This window comes from Lichenostomus cassidix, chromosome 15 (genome assembly GCF_008360975.1).
Source record: "Lichenostomus cassidix isolate B80296 chromosome 15, HeHo_3.0, whole genome shotgun sequence".
Taxonomy (NCBI): Eukaryota; Metazoa; Chordata; class Aves; order Passeriformes; family Meliphagidae; genus Lichenostomus; species Lichenostomus cassidix.
The window spans coordinates 2,336,643-2,354,893 of NC_139496.1; the positions used below are offsets into that span (position 1 = coordinate 2,336,643).

Below are 18,251 nucleotides of genomic sequence, written 5' to 3' on the forward strand. Positions count from 1 at the left end.
TCCCTGAGGGGAGCTCCATTGTCTGTGAGGGGATGGCCGCGCACCCCGCGCGCCCCCGCCCGCCGCGCCCCCGCCCTCCTCACCGCCGTGCGCCCGGCCGGCCGCGGCGGGTGGCTGCCGGCTCTCCCCCAAAGTTTTTGGATCCGCGTCTCCTCATGATGTATGGATGATATATTGCATTGTGGGTGTCAATATAACTGACGGCCATATTTGCCGGTGCTGCTACTGCTGTAAACAACCCAAAGTGTCTGGGAGACGCGGAGACGCTTCGCTGAATTTCAGGACGCTTCTCCTCCTCCCGCTGGCCATGTCTCTGGGAATGTCTTACAAGCCCAACTTGAACGCCCACATCCCCGGGACTCCCCTCAACCCGGGTAAGTGCGCGGCGGCAACTGGGTGGCAAGTTTGGGAGGCGAGCGGTGGTGCCGCACCGGCACCTGGGGGAAGCGCCGGACTCGAGTTTGTGCCCGGTCCGGTATGGCGGGGCAGCGGCTCCGCGCCGCCATTACCCGCGCCCGCCCGCCCGCCGGCCGGCGCCGCCAGCCCCGCTCCGCGCCGCCCCCGCGCCGGGCACCGCGCCCGCCCGGCCCCGCGCCGCCGCCGCCGCCGCTCCGGGGCTCCGGCCGCCGGGTTTCCTCCATGCTCGGCTCCCCGGGGCGGCTGATTGATCTGGATCAGGAATATTCCGGCGGCGCCTCAGCGAGGACCGCTGCTGGCGGGACGCCGCAAGTGCGGCCGCTCGCCCCGCGCTTCGCCTCGCCTCACGCCTCCTGAAGCGGCGGGGCCGCCCCGGGCCGCGCTCGGCGGGCCGAACGGGAGCCCCGGAGCTCGGAGCTGGGCTGGCGGAGGCACCGCCAGCACCTCGGGGCGACCCTCGGCCAGCGCTCCCCCTCGGAGTGTCCCCTTATCCCGGGCGGAGGAGCCCTCCCCGCTCGCCGGATGGATTTTTTGGGGATGGGGGGGCACGCAGGGATTGCACTATTCCTTAAAAAACTCCTGTTTAAAAATCACTCCTCACCCTTGGATTTGTACAGGAGTCCTTCCAACTTTCCTCTTTACAAAGTTTCCTCGGCAGCGTTAACTTTTTGCCTTTTTTTTTTTTTCCCCTACGTTCCCCCGTTTTTCTCTCGCCGATTTGCGAAGGCATCAGCCGGCGGGTGTTTGCCGGTGCCGCGGTGCTGCTGTACATCGGCTCTCCGTGTGAGACTCGGTGCAGCCTGAACAAAGCCGCAGCAGCAATTGCTTCGCTGTGGGATATTTGGAGGGGATCTCGCTAATCTGTGCGCGTCGGCTCCGATTAAACAGCACCAAAATGGAGAAGTTGGTTCTGACTTTAAAAAAATCGTATTCCTGCCTCCCATCCCCGCAGCCCAGCCTGCAGGACTGGCATCAGGCAGCTACAAATCAGGCTGAATTTTTTTTTTCCCTGAGAAAAAGTTTTGGAGTTGGGTTTAGGAGGGAGAGAAACGTGCCTGGGTGATTTTTACAGCACCGTTAGTGGTTGCAATCCTGGGAGGTTGAGGAGCGAAAGGGATCTCCGAGATGCACCTCAGTTCTAGCTACCAGGAGAGCAACAATCATATTTTACTGCAAGGAATCGTCACCAGCTGGTGGATGGCTGTGCCACCTCGATCCTGCGTGGAGCTGAGCTCGCTGGGGCTGCGAGGGTGCAGAGGCTCGGGGTGCCGGGGGTGTGTGGGGAGCACCGTGGCCCCAGCGCTGCTCTGCGGAGGGAGCAGGGGATGTGCCGAGGATTTTTGACAAAAAGCAGAAGTGTCACCGGAGGGAAGAAAAAAAAAAAAAGAAACAAAACAAAGCCCAGCAAGGGAAACCGTTCTGTCGGCTCCCACGAGAACCTGTGCCTTGCTCTCCGGAACAGCCGTAAAATTGCAGGGAAAACAAAGGTGGTATTTTGCGATGGTGGGTGAGGGGTGGGGATTAGGTCATGCAGTGGGGGGGATCCGAGTCTGGCTGCTCTGCGAGCAGGGACTGCAAAATCCCGGCTCAGACATGCCGCGCACAATGCGAGCCGAGCGGTGAAGTTTCTGTCTCCAGCCCTCTCGCTGCCGTGTCTGTGCTTTCCAACGCTCCGGCTGCGATCAGGGCTTTGAATTCTTTCATGCAGTTTTATCTTCCCCTTCTCTCCCACCCGCCTTTCTCCCTTGTATCGGCAAGTTAGCAGCAGTTTGCTGTCATGCTGGAACTATTCTTGTCTAAGTTGTCCTCTCTTCTGAGTTCGGATCATCCTCTACACCCCCAGAATCTTTTCAATGAAAGAACGTCCTCCTCTGAATCCAAAATGGGCTCTTTCTTCCCTCCCTGTCTTCTGCCATTATCCTCACGCACCAGCTCTTCCTCTAGCTAGTGGTATTGCCAGCACCGTGGCCTAAGGCCAAGGGACTTAGACAAAGCAGTCCTTGCAGTTGCACATATCGCATTCAGAGTGATATGACTGCAAATGGCCCCCTCCTTTCTGGAGCTTAATTCTGATTTGGAGGAGATTGCTTCTCTATTGTGCCTAAATTAAATGCCCCCCAGCCAGGAGGATAAATCCTAGGTTTGCTTCCAAACCTGGGGTGAAGGACCCCCCCTCCACCGTCCTGCAGAGGAGAGGAAAACAGGAAATCTGTCCCTTTTGGCCTGAAATCAGCCCTGCAGAAGCCTCTCTGTATGAATGCTGAATATTTTGGTCTCGGCCGACGGAGGGCTCTGGGCAGCTGTGGATCTCACAGGGATTTTCCTCTGGGAGGTAATGCTGCTTCCCTGCAGTGCAGGGCTTCTGGTGCAGGAGTATTTGGGAAGGCAGTGTCGACTCAGCTCTTGGAGCCGTGTCCTTGCTGCAGAGCAAACTCCTTTCAAGTTGAGGCTGAGAGTAGCCACTCTGCAAAATTATACTTAAACTGCACATCCGTGAGATGAAGCAGTTGTGGTTGGTGGGTGCCTGGGCTCTGTTCTTGCACGGGAGCATGTTTTGGGAATTCAGTCCTGGACTGAAGTCCAGAGGGAGAGGAGCTATGTGTGGGGGTGGAAATACGGGGAGGAAACCTCCGTGGGTTTTCGGCAGATCTGGGGATGACTGCGGGTGAGGAAAATGCAGCTGCTCCACAAGTGACTCAGGATGCTGGAAGCATCTGGGTGCTGACTCCTCTGCCTAGACCAGGCTGAGGGAAGGAGAATGTGTTGTCACAGCAGAATTCAGTGCCTGTTTCTCTTCCCCACTGCCCAGGTCAGTGCTGACACTTGGCCCAGGGTGGCTGCAACCAGGCTTGCAGTGTTCTGTCTGAATTTTGTCCGAAGTCCCCTTCCTGAAAGGCTTGTGCTCAGGGAATTGGGTTCCTGGATGTAGTACCCCAAGCTTTCAATTCCAAGCTGCCTGTGCTTGGGGAGCCCCATTTAATCTCCTGCAAAAGCATCTTCTCTACCTGGGCTGTAAAAAGGTGCTCTTTTAGGGACCTGCAGTGGCTCTACCTTCCCAGCCTCACCTGACCCTGCGGTGTGCCGGGGAACCCCCTGTTACCTTTTCTAACAAGTATGTTTTGATTTGTTTGTCTTCTCTTGCTTGTCCTACTGATTCCTGGGAAGTACTATTTCCTCCTCATCTGCCTTGTGTTTGATATTGTTTGACTATTTCTCTGTAAGGGGCCAGCTGCTGAGCTGAGGTGAAGCAGAACATCTCCATTGACTTAAGTAGAACTAGACACTCACACCAGCTGTGAGCGGGTCTGTAGTTTGTTTTTCACCATGTTTTCATGTGTTTTCTAGCTCAGTGGATATTCACCAGCATTCCTATTTTGTTTAGAGTAAGTGTTTCAAGATACAGAAGCTAGCAGAAACAGCTTGGGTTTTTCCTTTACTCTCATTCTTGCAGAAATGTCAGGTTTTGAGACAAAATCCTGTTTGTGCAACAAAGCTTAAAAACTGTCATGTGTAGGATCTGGGAACACAAATTCCAGCTGACAGTGACAAGGGAAGGAGCTGTGTCTTGGCTCCACATGAACAAGTGGTGACCTGTACACGAGGTGTTGCTGTAGCTGAGGACCAAAGGGGCTCTAGGTGCACCTGCCACACCTCACAGCAACCACAAGTTTCTTGTGAAAAGTGCAAATTCTCACTGGGAGATGAAATGAAAATAATTTCCCTGGCTGGGACTGTAGCTTGCAACTGGAGAGACCAGTTCCATTCAGTCCTGAGAAATGATACCAGCACACGAGGCTGGCCCTTCTGTTCTCAACACTGCAGTGCAGACTCGCTCGAGCACATGGCTTGCTTGTCGCCCTTTACAGAGACAACTTCTGTTTGATATTGTTGACCATATTGAGAGGTTGTTTTTGGAGTGGGAGTTCTGGAAAGAATACTCTTTGTAGGCAGAACAGAGAGCAAAGTGTTCATGCCTTAGCAGAGGGGATAATTTCTAGGAAATACATTCCCCTCTCCAATTCAAATTTGCTGGATCCCTGATCTCTTGAAGTCCATGTGAAGTTAAGTATGATGTAAAAAGAAGCTTGCTAAACATGTTTCAGAATTAGCAATTTTCAAGTGGACTTGTTTGGGCATTTAGAAAACTGGCATTTTTGGCTTTGTCTACCTGAGTGTTTTGCTTGAGAGCAATGATGTGGTTTTCACAGTCAGCGAATCTCCACATGGTCCCCACCCAGCACCTTGGTTTTGCTGCAGAGTGGTTTTGGTTCATGCTAACTTGATTCCTTCTGGATAAAAGTGGTCCAGAAGCTCTGCTCCAGTTGTGCAATGCTGATGCTCCATCCCTTTCAATGGGAACACAAGGATCTAAACCAAAGATGGGGCAGCTTTGAACCATACCCCCTAGTCTGGGAGACCAGACTAAAATCTAACCTTAAGTCATACCCCCTCAGGCCAACTACATGTGGTGTGCACGTACCAAATGCTTTCATCTTTTGATCTGTTCCTTGTGATGCCAAATAACTTGCTAGTGTAGGAATAGCTTAAGCTGGAAAAGAAGAATGGTGGGGAGTCAAGGGACTGGCTTTTGTTTTCTGATAAAAGAAGAGACAGGGGGGTAGGAAGAGGAGACATAAACCATGACCGTTATCCACATGGAAAGATTAAATAGCATGAGAGTACTAGAGGAAAGGCCCAGAGTGTGACAGATCAAAAGAGCAAGGCCTCTGGCTGTTACGATAAAGAATGTCCTAGTTCTTGAGAACATATTTATGTGTCTGCGCACTGCGTTTTTTTAAAAGGAAGTAGTTTTATTCAAAGAAAGGTCTGTTCCTTCCACAGGGGCTGTTCAAGGGAGAAATAGTGGGTGAAAATATAATTTTCACAGCCAGTGCTATAAGGAATGGTTTGTGCAAATGAGAACAGGGTCCATTATTTTAAATTTTAATATTTATGGGAAGGTTGGGGGGCATGGGGTCTGTCTGTTTGCACTCTGGGTTGGCAACTGCTGTTAGAATTCAGTGTACAGCTTGGCTGTGCAGTGGATCTACTTGTGTAGACATGCATGTGGTGTCCCATGGATGGCAAGGAGTTCTTGTTGAACTCAAACCAAAGTGTGTAGAGGGCTAAGGAATAAAATATTCTTGTAGTCAGCCAAAACACTACAGCTGTGTTCAGATACTTGCAGAAATAGCTGTGCTGGGTGAAGCTGTTACCTCTCCCCTGGTGCTCCAGGATGCCTCACAAGGTGTGTTGGCAGAGCAGCTTCAGGAGCATTTCTCATGTGTTTTCTTGCAAAGTTGTCTGGTTTAGGACAGAAGAGTTTATATCCTCTCAGTTAAAATAGTCTAGCCTCGTTGTCTGGTACCCCTTATGGTCAGGACTCCAACTGCCATCACCTGAAGCTCATGAGGAGGTCACGGGGTGTGGCAGAGGCAGTGACCTCCAGCACTGGGCTCTGGAGAGGTGGTGACCACGAACCATTGAAATTGCAACAGCCTTGATGTTTCAAGCAGCCTCAGTTTGAAGGGTCTGTGAAACAGAGGCAGAAGTGTGGAGATTCCACAGAGTACCTTGGATAAACTCCAGGCTACAGGTATCTCTTCTTACATGCTCTCATGTTGCTGTGTAGAAAGAGTCTGTAAAATGGCAGGAGTTTGCCTTTGTGGTTTTATGGGACCTTACAAAGTACAGGACAGTGGAGAAACATATCCAGTGGGATTGGCCCCTGGCTTGTCTAAGTCAGTCCCACATGAGTAACTCAGTGAGTTGGAAACTATTTCTGATTTTCCTTTGCTGCCTGTGGAGCAGGGTGGTAGCTGAGCTGTGTAGATGCCAAAAGTGGATCAGGTGAGTGTACCCAAGTGTTCCTGCTCCTGCTGCTTCCTTCAGGGTGCTCAGCAAGATGCTTTCCCAGTTATTTTTCCAACAAGCAGCAGTAATAGAATTAAGAATTAAAGCTTAGAGCAGCAAATTGGTCATCATTGCTCAGGCTTGGAGCTGAAGGTATCCCTATAAACCTATCAGGAATTAATGAAAAGATTCCTGGTCTGTGGGAGTTTAGGCAAACAAAGATTGATTTGAGATCCTTTGTCTCTCAGGGTGTTAATTTGGGCTCAGGGAGACTGCTGGAAGGAAGAGATTTTGATACCAAAGTCTCCTTTCTGTTTGCTGTACTCCCCCATAATTAATAAAGATTAATATTAATTAACAAGAAAATAACTATATTTTTGTGGGGAAAAATGCTTGTGGCAGTCTTCTGCTTGAGTACAGAAATAAAAGACATTTTTGGTACTAGAATAAGTGGGGATCTGCAAGGTTTTGTGTACATTTAATTGGGAAAGTGAAGGGAGGAACGTGTTTATATTAATCTAGGTTTTAAACAACAGCAAGCACCAGGACAATTTGGGGTGTGATACAGGGTGTCACTGAAATTCAGTACCAAGCACACTCCCTTTTCGATTCTGTCAGTTCTTAACTGTCTCCATTGTCATTTTAACGTTAGAGAGCAGCAAGCCTCAATTTAGATCCCCCCTCCTTTTTTCTCTCTGGTGAATACCTAATCATCACACCGATTTTTGACTGGATATTGACTGAGAGACTTCCTGGCCTAATTTCTCTCTCTAACTATAATAGCAATATCTGGTGCTTTTTTTTTTTTTTTTAAATACAAGATACACAGGGCATTCTGACATGCAGATGAATTTTGGGTTAATTGAGTAATACTCATCCAAGACCCAGGGCTTTTCCTTGAGATTAACATACAAAGTGATAGGTCAAAATGCTCAAGGTTTGTTGCTCAGTGAGATACTAATACCCCCCCAATTAATTTCATTTTCATGATCGCATCATTTCAAAATGAGGTGAAATCAAGGATTTTTCATTTTTCCTCCCCCTCCAGCCGAGTTTGACTGGCACAACTTCTGCCATGGCTGCATTCAGCCTGGTACCGCGGCCAAGCCAAATCCTTTCCTTTGTTCTCCGGGCCTGCTGCTGCTGCTGATAAAGTGGTCGGCGCATGGCATTATGTCTTATTACATTTTTGATGCAGACTGCAAAGAAACGGGTAAACTCACCATGGTTACCACGCTCTGTCACTTGGCAGGGCCCGGCGCACTCAGCGATGGCCTCTAGTGTCTGCAGCGCAGCTCTGCAGCGCTCCGGCCGCGCATCCCACCGGAGCCAGCCCTGCTTCTGACTCATCGGCGCCTCCTGGAAGTCCCTGCTTGCTTTTGTCCCTCGCTCTTCACTGAGTCACTGCTTGCGGTCAAGTCCCCCTGCTGACTCCAGCCGGTTTCCACGGCTGTGAAACTTTTTTTGGTCAGCCTGCACTCGCTGCTTTGTCCTGGCACCTCGTGTTTCTAGGAGAGTTTTTTGCTCTTGTCTAGGCATACCGTGCTGTGATTTACTGCAGACCAAGTGCGTGTAGTTGGTTAAATTAACAGAATGTGAAGCAATCACTAAATTGTCTGTGCTGTGTTGTTATAGAATATGCTGAGTTGGAAGGAACCCATGAGAATCATCGAGTCCAACTCCTGGCCCTGCACAGGACAACCCCGAGAGTCACACCATGTGCCTGAGAGCATTGTGCAAATGCTTCTTGAACTCAGGCTTAGTGCTGTGACCACTTCCCTGGGGAGCCTGTTCCAATGCCCACCTTTTCCTGATATCCTTAACCAATATGTTACCATCAACCCATATGGGATCGATAAGTTGCTCTTCGTTTTGCCTGGGCTGCAGCTCAGTTTTGCTTGGTGGGTAGGGCAGGATTTCTGAGCCTGGGCATCAGAGTCCTTGCCTTATTCACAGCCAGTTTGGAGCTCCCAAGTCTTGTATGTGACTTGCTTGCAACAACAGTTCAGAGACAAGTCTTTGCAGGATGGGTCTTTTGTTTTATTGTACATGAGGAAAAATCGCTTAAGCCTTTCTCTGCTTAATTGAGGTAATTAAGCCTTCTTACCTTGCAGCACAAGGGGCTCATTAATGTTTTTGAAGCATTTTGAAGTCCTTGGAAAAATGATGCGGTTTGCTGTTGTGTCATGTTTGGTAGCTGTGGAAATTCAGTCATCTGGACTTGAAATACTGATTTTCACATGCAGAAATCCTACACTTGTGAGTGTATTTTGAGCTGATAATTGAGAGAGTAGCTGACAACTGCGGTGTTCCTACAGTGCCCTAATCTGTTGGGTGGGTTATTTTTGGGGGTTTTACTATGCTTAAGCAAAATTAGGTCCATGTGAAACCTCACTGATGAAAATGCAGGTTGTAATGCCATAAAATTTAGCAGCTTAGTTAAAGACAAAGAGAAACATAGCTTTTTTTAAAGTGACCTAGTGACCAGCCCAATTTGCCTTTTTGGGATTTCACATCTGTTTAACTAGTGCAAATTAAGAACATGCTCTCTTCTTGTAATGAAGAAGACACCTCAGTGATCTCCTGTGATAATTCTGAAGTGGAAAGAGATTTCCCAGTTGAGGACAAGAGTCTGTTCCACTATGTTCAGTAGAGCTTTTTTCCAGAGTAACTGCTGGCCCTTTCCTTTTGTAGAGAGGGAAAAATAGGAATGAAATAATATGCAACTTTAAAACAAAGCTAGAGATTTACATAGTTCTGAGCCCCAGTGACTTTTAGCATCAGTTTAATTTAGATTTAAATGAAGGCTGGTAAATGAGATCTGTTCCTCATATGAAAGACAGTTGGGAATTTTCAGCAAAGGAGTTTGTAAGTGGGGAGATATTTCCAGACAGCAGGCAGTCTGTGTCTGTGCCTACAGGCAAAGACAGCAGCATCCATGGATGCAAGGGCACTTGAGCTGCAAGAGTGAAAAAGTTCAGTGCTGTGATGCTCCCTTGCTCCTAAGTGCATAGCCAGCAGGATTTGTAGTACAGTTGTGAAGTGGACAGCATAATTAAGCCCCTTAAAAAAAAAATCTAGCTATTGTTTCTCCAACCCAAATTCTTACCATTGCGGGACAAGATGGAAAAAGTGTTTTGATTGTTCATTTCTGGAGCATTTTTGTCACTGATGACATTAGAATTTGTTTCTGGAGCTCATAACTGACTCAAAACTCATTAGATGTGAATATAATATTTTATAACTTTAGAAATAAAGTTACCATAACACAAAGTGATGTTATTTTCCCTTTGATCTACTTATACAGCACAATTTGACTGGCTAAAAATGTTTGATACCACACAAAGAGGAATAATGGTAGCACTTCTCGCCTCCGATGTCACACAATGAGCAGCAGATCTGATGTACCTCAACTGACTGTTCCCTAGGAATAGTTTTGGCATTGGCTGAAAATAGTACTGAGGGTAACTTGCTTTGACCATGTGATGACACTTTGAGTTGCAAAATTACTTTCAGATAACTTGCGCTGAAAAAGTAAAAATAGCACAGCACATTAGACTCATCTGTGTGGAATGTATATATGCAAAAATAGGGCTCCTTAATACTTACAGTTTGTCTAGGCAGAACAACCTGTCATGCTGCACTCTGCTTCACTTTTAGGCAAAAGATTTGCACTGATAATGCTGCAGGCTGTGCTGTTTCCAAGTGTACATCAAACATGAGAGAAGCATTAATTCAGCCATTCTCTTCCTAGCAGTGAGGCTCAGAAATGTCATTAATGATCTTAGACAAAGGTGAGAGGTCACAGCTCTAGGAACAAATGATTAAAATGTGTCCCAACGTAACAGACTAATTAATCTTTAGATAATAACAGGGGGTTTTTTTTCTCTCTTCTCTCTCTGCAGCTGGGAGTGTTCACTCTCCCTCCACGAGTATGGCAACATCGGCGCAATACAGACAGCTCATAAACGACTACGGCCCCCCATCCCTAGGCTATACACAAGGGATGCAGGTACAGCTCTGCTTATTTTCCTTTAATCAGATCACTGACCCCACGTTTGCATAGTAGCAGGGATTGTGGCCTGTAATCTGAGGTGTTCCTCCTGCCCACCAAGGGCTGAAATCAAACCCAAATGGCAGACTGCTTCCTCGCACATGGCTGGGGATCAAATTAGGCTAAGCCCAGTGCTGAGTGAGGTTGGTTCCTAATTAACTGTTAAGTCCCATCCTGTCTGAGTCACAGAGAAACATGTCTTGAATTAGGTTCTGTAAGGGCACTAATGTATTTTAAAGTTATTTGTTAAAAACTGAATAGGTCTATACAGTTTTGTTTTATCTTCTCACTCTCCCTACCTGGCTAACTTCTCCACAAAATACACACCGAAACACTGAAAAAGCAGAAACAGGGTTAAAAAAGCAATTCCCAGTTTGCTGGTTTTGCAGGACTCTTTTAACTTCTGCTTCACCTAAAGTCCAAAGCTTGCAGCTGCATTCTCTTGGTTGATCCCAATTTTTGAAAGGCACATAGCATTGTGTCCAACTGTAGCAGTAATTTCAAAAAAGAGTATCATATTTATGTAATAATCTTGAAATTATGTTCTGTTAAAATGGGATTTACATTTCTATTTCTGGTCTTCCATAAACTTCCAGTTGCTGTTTCTTGCAATTATTTTGTTTTTACAGTATTTGATTGAGATTAATCTACTTTCAACTACAGGGCACCAGCAGCAGTCAAGTACCACAGAGCAAATATGCAGAACTTCTAGCTATCATAGAAGAATTAGGAAAAGAGATTAGACCCACATATGCTGGGAGTAAAAGTGCGATGGAGAGGCTAAAAAGAGGTAACTTTTAAATTTATTTTAAAAAATAATTGTGTCCCATACACTTTGTGCACTGACTACCTGTATACAGCTTCATGACAACTGTTTCCTTTGGAAGGAGAGAGCTTGAGCTCCTCCTGAAAGTCGGAGTATTAACCAGCAATTGAAACTGTGGGATGCTCTGTACAGGTCTGTGCTGTATTTGATAGGTGAACAGTGACAAAATGTGTCTCATGTCCACACAGGGAGTTTCAGTTAATAATTCAAACGTTATGGATACATTATTTCAGGCTCCTGGTGACTTGCTCTTTCAATTCCCTTTTCTCCCCACTCTCCAAAATCCACAGGCAAGCAAGTCCAGGAATCTTTACTGAAGTGCATTTTGCCTAAAGAAATACAACATTGTGGTAGTTCACACCGAGGCTGGTGGAGAGAAGAGCTACAAAAAATCCCAAAATAGGTGTCAGGGAATGCTGTTCAGACTGAGATGTCAAACATGAACATTCTCTCTGTGGAGAGTGGGGCTGCTTAGGCTCTGTTGCCTGCTGTCAAGTGCATGTCATTAAGAGTCCACTAGTAAGGGACAGGGCAGCTTTTAGGGCTGGCTGAGAGTCTCTCCAGCTTTGCTTTGTCAGCTAAAAGGGGTAATAAATGCCCTTTCCTTGCAGTGTAAAAGAAACCCCTGCATGCCCCACTGCTGACATCAGCCTGACATTGTCCTCTGCAGGGGACATGCAGGGATATTTCTGAAGGAGCAGTGGGACATTCCACTGCTCCAGCTCCTGAAATGACCCTGAAAGGCCACAGACAGCAGTTGGACTGGCAGTCCTGTCCTTCCTCAGCATGACATGGTTACTTTTTCCTCCCTTCCTGTGGTCCTTGTGCTGAGATTGGCTCATGCCTTCAACCCGGAATGGGAATGTTATTGTAACAGACTAACTTCACCACCTTGCAAATCCCCCTTACATTTACCCGAGACTACAAAGCTTTATTTAAGGCTCAGCCATTATGGAAGAGTAATATATCTGCCGTGACATGCAATAAAATGACTAGTAGCTGTTCTGGGAAAGGATGCAATAAAGTCTGCTGATGAGTGGTAAGTGGAATCTGGCCCAGCTAAAATCAATGTTGCTGGAGTCTCTCTTTATTGCATTGCCTGAGTCAGTATTAATAGATCATGAATGGCAACAGGCTAATGGGGACAGCTTGAGAGAGACCAAGAGAGATGCAGACATTCTATGAACTCGATTGTTTAGTTCAGTGAGGAAAAAGTTGCTTTGCTGCTTCTTGCGGCAACGGAGGTTTAAGGTACAATGCTGCCACTGTGCCTTGCCAGCGTTGCGAAGAATCCCAAATAAATACTTTTTGCTGCCATCTTTTGGTCACAAAGGTACCTCTCTTTCCATTTTGGGAGCCTGATGGCTGAAGGAGCATGTGCAAGTGTGAGAGCAGAAGTGTAACCATGTGACTGCCGCCTCCATGGCCATGGATGTCATCCCTGAATAAAGTCCCTGTCCCCAGCTCCGCCTGCTCCTAAGCACAGAGGCTACTGACCTCTAAAACTGGCCCAATTCCCAGTGTTCTACATTATTCAGGGTAGTTCTGCTGCATAAACTGGGCATCCTGCCACCAGATCCAGGTCTAACACACAGCTTTGAGTTCATGTTTCTGCATCCCACAGCTGCTGCTCTACTCGGCTGTGGCAGTTAACCCTCTGCAAAGCCTTGCACTCATCAAGTCCTCCTGGGTCAGTAGGCTGTTGCTCTGGGCTAGCAGCCTTCTAGGAACAGAAGCCATTATCTCTAGAGATTGAACCCCATCTATTGCCTTATTGCCCTTTCTTCACCTTGTTAAGGAGCATGATTAGGTGGAGAAATCACTTGCTATCTTGCCTGGTCAGCAAAATATAAACCTCCTTTGTTGTAGAAAAATCTGTCCATCTCTCATTTTAACATCTGTCTCAAGCTCTGTTCTTTCAGCAGCTCTGTGAGCATGAATCTACATTTAGTTCCAGGATTAAGAACCAAGGTCCAGATTGCTGGAGCTCAAGGCAACAGGACTTGCAGTGGAAAATTCCACATTATGTCTATCAGATGAGAGTAGAAACAGCAGCATGTAAAGTGGTGATGATTTACACTGGGAGTTGAGCCAATATTAGGAGGTAACTTTCTGCACCCACCATTAAAGAGTCTTACTTTTACATGAGACACAACTTGTCTTTAAGCAGTGTTGTGATGGCTTGGATTTTCATGCATCCTCTCAGAGGAGAACTATCCCAAGGCATTAAGAGCTTGCTAAAATGACTCCCCAAATAACTTAGTAATTTGTTTCACTCCACTCTAGCAAATCACTTGCTGGTAGGTAAGATTTTTCTTCCCCCTTAAATCTTTGATTTTAAGTAGGCCCACACTGCCCATTAAGATCTACCTGCCACTGCAGACTTACAAATCTGTGTTCTGATTCCTGGCTCAGTCCCTTTTAAATTTATATCGCAAGCTGGGGAAAGCAGACTGGTTTAGTGGCAGCTGATGTTTGGGAAGCGAGGGCTGTCCCCCTTTTCTGGGGCCTTCTGTGGTAGCCTTGGCAACTGGGGACAGAAATACATAAACCTTTCTGTGCACTGTCACTGCAAGTGTGGCCTGAATGGGATGATTTAAAACACATCCAATTCCTTTGCAGGCATTATCCATGCTAGAGGATTAGTTCGGGAATGCCTGGCTGAGACGGAACGAAATGCAAGATCCTAGCCCCACTGATTCAGCTGCAAGGTTTTCCATCTCTTCATGAAGAAAAAGTAAAACACTTATTCTTTTTGACTCTTGAAACATTCAGACAAATTCCTTTATTTTGAATGTTTTACTGTTGTTGTTTTTGCCCTTGCAAAAATGTACAGTTAAGAATGAAAAAAAACCTTAGGATTTTTCAACTAACGGAGGGTTTGCATTTTCTAAAGAGGTTAAAACTCCCTAAAATGTTTCTAAAACATGGAAACTGAAGTGCATGCAGAGGAATGCTCTTTCTCTCCCAGGCTATATTTCAGTTCTCTTCTTATCCAGCCACAGCCTCATTCTGTTTTTTTCCTTTGACTATGTTCACTTATCCCCAAAATGTCAATCTTTCAAAGTTTGACATAAGCTCTAAGGATTTTTTTTAATAAATGCAGAATAGCATGCTGTACCTAGTAGTCTGCTAAGTCACAATTTGTCATACAGCATAGACCCTGCTTAGAAATAACCTTCCCCTTCTCTTATTTTTCCTTTTTTTGTTCATTTTGCATAAACATTTGCATGACTGTTAGTGCTTTGAAGTCCATTTAAAGTGCATGAGCTATATGGAAAACAGGGAAACCTGTTAAATAATAACAAGGTCCTGGAAAGCTAATTTCTACATTAAGGCTGGAGATTTCAGTTTAAAGTTTGCAAAAAAAAGAAAAAGGAACATTCTGGATAAATTACTAAAACTGTTATTTGCATCTTTGTATGTATTTATTACTTGACGTAATAAAGCTTATTTTCATTAACAGTTTGTATTAAAACTATGTACAGTCACTTTAATCAGATTCATACTGCAGGAGCAAGAACTGTCAACAGATAAAGATTTAACCTTCAAGAAGGAGGTCAGGAAAGGACAAGGAAGGGGGCTGCAGATTGCTGGAGCATTCCATCCATGGCACAGGGTGCAATCAGTCTCTGGGAGGAGGTGGAGTTCTAGAAGTCTCTGTTGCCTTCAATATCCATACTCTGGCTTTGGGTCTTTGTTGAAAGCCAAAACCTGGTGGCAGCTGGTGAGGATGCTGTCCAAAAATGAAAGAAGAGTTCTGGTTAAGCAGTTGGAGTTGTTAACAGGATAAAATCAGGAAAAATGAGAAGTGGTGACAAAGGAAATGCAGCTGCATTTGTTTGTATAAAATGGGAAACTGTCAAAATGAGTGAAGGTACCAACATGGCCAAGCTTAACTGCAGCACAACATAAACATAAAAAACAACTCTAATTAATTAATTCACAGCTTGGATGAACTGGACTCTGTTGCCTTGGGAGGCAGCTTACAACACAGCTCATTCTTTATCTGTAATGACTCAGTTCTACCTCTGAACTGGAAGGCCATGAGTGACCTGCAGGAAGTCCCTCCCTGTGTCCCAGTGCTCAGCACCACTGCAGGTAAGATCTGGAAAGCTGCTGGTTAAACTTCATTCAGAGCTGAGTAGGACAGAGCATTTGTTGAACTGACAGATCTGAACCAGTGCCTGGTGTCTCTTCCATCAGCAGCTCAGCTCACACCATCACAACCAGTATGTAAACCTGGTCTCAGTTTGTAAAGGATTTATGTCACTGAAGGCATTGCCTGAGTAAGGATGGGAAGTGAGAACCTTTTAGTGCTGTTCTCATGTGCTGGAGCTCTTATGAAGCAGCCCAAGGTGTCATCTGGACAGAAGGAAATCTATTGATTTTGTCTCTGTTAACAATGGTGGAAAGCTTACAGTTCCTTTTTAACAAGGATTCTTTTATCTTCTGAACTTGGCAGAAGAACTGATTGCTAAATGTGATTAATGAGATGATGGCAGGGAGAAGCAGGAATACATGAGTGCTTTTATCTCCTCAGCTTTACAGGAACAGCAGGTCACCACCCAGGGTTTCAGCTGTGCTTATGAAGCCCTACATCACTTGTTAGTTGGAAAAATGTGTTTAGGTCTATAATGACAAACAATTCTCTTACCCTGCCAGGGCAAGTCAGTATTTCACATGTTTATTCCTTATCCAGTTGTTGCATCTCTTTAAAAAGCTTTTTCCTTTCTAGGTTTTCCTTTGCTCTTCTTTTTTTCTCCTGCTTTTGCTTCTCTAATGCTTTCCTCTCTTTAAAAACATCACTGTCTTCACCTTTATAGAAAAGGTCAACTTTTTCCTGCAGGATTTCTCTGGCAATCTTTCGGTTCTTCTCCACTGATCTTGTCTGATGACACTGTAGGAATACAAAGGACATTTTTATTGAAACTTCAGCCTATTTATTCTTCTGCTCACCCTTTCAGTCTATATATTCCTACCATTAAAGAAAATCCCCTTCTCCCCAAACCAAGAGCATCCTCCTACCCGTAACAGCTGCAACTTTTATATCCAGGTGATATACTTTAATAATTATTTACTATTGTTAACTTGTCAGACTGACTTTTGCATTAATCTTTCATGCTTCCATACTACCTTGGAAAGCTGCTTGAGTTCTTCCCCCTGTGACATTAAGCAAAGATTAATTTCAAGGTATTAATCCACAAGAAGTAGGTAAGAGAAATGCTTATAAAGGATCTGCAGAGTGAGTGTGATCAACTTGCTAAGGAAGAGATTCTAACTCACATGAGGAACAGGAATGTGACAGCTGCCACCAAAAGGCAGCTACAATGAGGCTTCATTTAACTGAAAACTATGAAACAGTAACTGGGTGGCAGAGCCAGGAAAAGCAGCTCTGACCCTAAGTTTATTTATCTGCTGACAGCCAAGACTGCTTCTTGCTGAGATTCTTTACAATATATATATATAAACATTCCCTCCATGCCATCTGCACTGTGATTATGGTTTACTCTGAGACTTGGAAGTCATGATGCACTGTGTGACTTAATAAAATAAAACACAATTACCTTCACTACAATCCCAGATGGAATATGCTTCAGGACAACACAGTTGTTTGTCTTATTTGTGGCTTGACCTCCTGGACCATCACCTCTTACAAACTGTTCTTCTAAATCTGCCTCAGTTAGTTCAAGGAGATTTAAGGAGTTCTTCTTTTTTGCTGCCTGAAGCAAGGGAGCACTGGGCAGAGAAAGCTGCTGCTTCCTCAAAACCCACTGTGTCCATGATGGTGTTCTCACCTCTCTCAGTAAGAATGCAAAATGAAATAAACTTGGAACATTCATACAGAAACGAGGACTCAGCTTTTCTGCAATGAAACCTGGAATGGAATTGGAGAGTGGAGTTTACCATGAGAATCCTTGTTCTAAGATGATCTACTTTAGCTGCACATATTGAGCAGTATTTTGATTCAGATTTTTTTTTCTGAACTGGTTTCATAGGCATTTGCCTTGGAATATTTACCATGCTGAATGGAATTTTGTTTCTCAATGCAATTACATTTCTTAAAATGTTTTGAAAGGGATCTGGAAAGCAGTAAATAAATGAATACTCTTACCAACACTTGGAAAATACTAAACACATAAAAAGAACAAACATATAAAACAACAGAGGGAAAAAAGATTTATTTCAGTCTTGCAGTCTGACCTGTATAGTCTCACTGGGAACCTGATTTTTCCCAAGTTAAGGTATTAACAAAATGATTAACAGAGGCACAAAGGCATTCCTGGAAGTTTCATTTCCTCATGGATAATGAGGAATGTCAGGTCCTACTGCTGTCAAGTGTCAATCTTCAGCAAGGCACTAGGTAAGCAATTAAAACAGTACATGCTGTCATGCTTGAAATATTTTGACTCAGAAGAAAATACCCCAGTGTGTGAAGAAGTGCCACTTGGCAGTAAACAGAAAACTTGAACATAACTGTTGAAATGAAAAAATAATTAAAAGAAAACTTCTATGGGCAGTCATGGCACTTTAAAATGAAGAATACATGCAGAAAAACCCGAACTTCTGCCTAATTCCGAACGAGCCTTAATTTAACAGGTTTACTACAGCTCCACACATTTACAGGAACCACGATCCCTCTCAGCCTATTTCCTGCTGATCGACACTAAAACTCTAAACAGGAGTAAACACAGAAGACGCTGGAGAATTTACTCAATTTCCCTCAGCGCTGCGCCCGGCCGCGGCTCCCCCCGGCTGCCGGCAGCCCTGCGGGCTGGAGTCAGACTGGGAGCGGCCCGGGGGAAGCCGAGAATGGAGAAATTAGAACCGAACCCGAACCCTACCGCCCCACTCGGACCCTCCGGCCCCGCTCACCTCCGCCGGCCCTCCCGCGCTGCGCATGCGCACGCCGTGGTGGGAGGGCGGCACCGCCAGTTGATTGGCGTGCGGGACAGCCAATCGCTGCGCGAGAGGGGCGGGGATCGGGCGCGTCCTCCAATCGGCTTTCTTGGGAAACGGCGCGCCGGCGCGCGCCAATCGCCTCGCGCCGGCGCGCGGGGCTTTGCCGCGCAGCCAATCAGCGCGGGAGGCGCGGGCTGG

At 45.9% G+C, this 18,251-nt stretch overlaps 2 protein-coding genes across 3 annotated transcripts; one reads left to right on the forward strand and one right to left on the reverse strand.

Moving 5' to 3' along the window:
* The first annotated feature begins 19 nt into the window (after positions 1–19).
* On the forward strand, positions 20–14,613 carry CDK2AP1 (cyclin dependent kinase 2 associated protein 1). 2 transcript variants are annotated; one of them, XM_085075446.1, is made up of 4 exons: positions 20–374; positions 10,176–10,282; positions 10,988–11,114; positions 13,773–14,613. In XM_085075446.1, the coding sequence occupies exons 1-4, from the start codon at positions 167–169 to the stop codon at positions 13,838–13,840; spliced, it is 510 nt and encodes a 169-aa protein (XP_084931572.1). In that variant the 5' UTR covers positions 20–166; the 3' UTR covers positions 13,841–14,613. The 2 variants fall into 2 exon arrangements, with proteins under 2 accessions (XP_084931572.1, XP_084931573.1); XM_085075447.1 differs by lacking the exon at positions 20–374 and adding an exon at positions 9,938–10,064.
* MTRFR (mitochondrial translation release factor in rescue) lies at positions 14,541–18,083 on the reverse strand. Its single transcript, XM_085075448.1, has 4 exons — positions 18,027–18,083; positions 16,718–17,028; positions 15,808–16,050; positions 14,541–14,886 (listed from the first exon to the last, which is right to left on the reverse strand). The coding sequence occupies exons 2-3, from the start codon at positions 16,991–16,993 to the stop codon at positions 15,838–15,840; spliced, it is 489 nt and encodes a 162-aa protein (XP_084931574.1). The 5' UTR covers positions 16,994–17,028; positions 18,027–18,083; the 3' UTR covers positions 14,541–14,886; positions 15,808–15,837.
* Between the last annotated feature and the right edge of the window lie 168 nt (positions 18,084–18,251).

Coding starts and splice junctions, on each gene's coding strand:
- CDK2AP1 (XM_085075446.1), top strand. CDS start 167: ATGATATATTGCATTGTGGGTGTCAATATAACTGACGGCCATATTTGC. Junction 10,283..10,987: donor GCTATACACAAGGGATGCAG/GTACAGCTCTGC, acceptor TTTCAACTACAG/GGCACCAGCAGCAGTCAAGT. Junction 11,115..13,772: donor GATGGAGAGGCTAAAAAGAG/GTAACTTTTAAA, acceptor ATTCCTTTGCAG/GCATTATCCATGCTAGAGGA.
- MTRFR (XM_085075448.1), bottom strand. CDS start 16,993: ATGAATGTTCCAAGTTTATTTCATTTTGCATTCTTACTGAGAGAGGTG. Junction 16,051..16,717: donor CATCTGGGATTGTAGTGAAG/GTAATTGTGTTT, acceptor GTATTCCTACAG/TGTCATCAGACAAGATCAGT.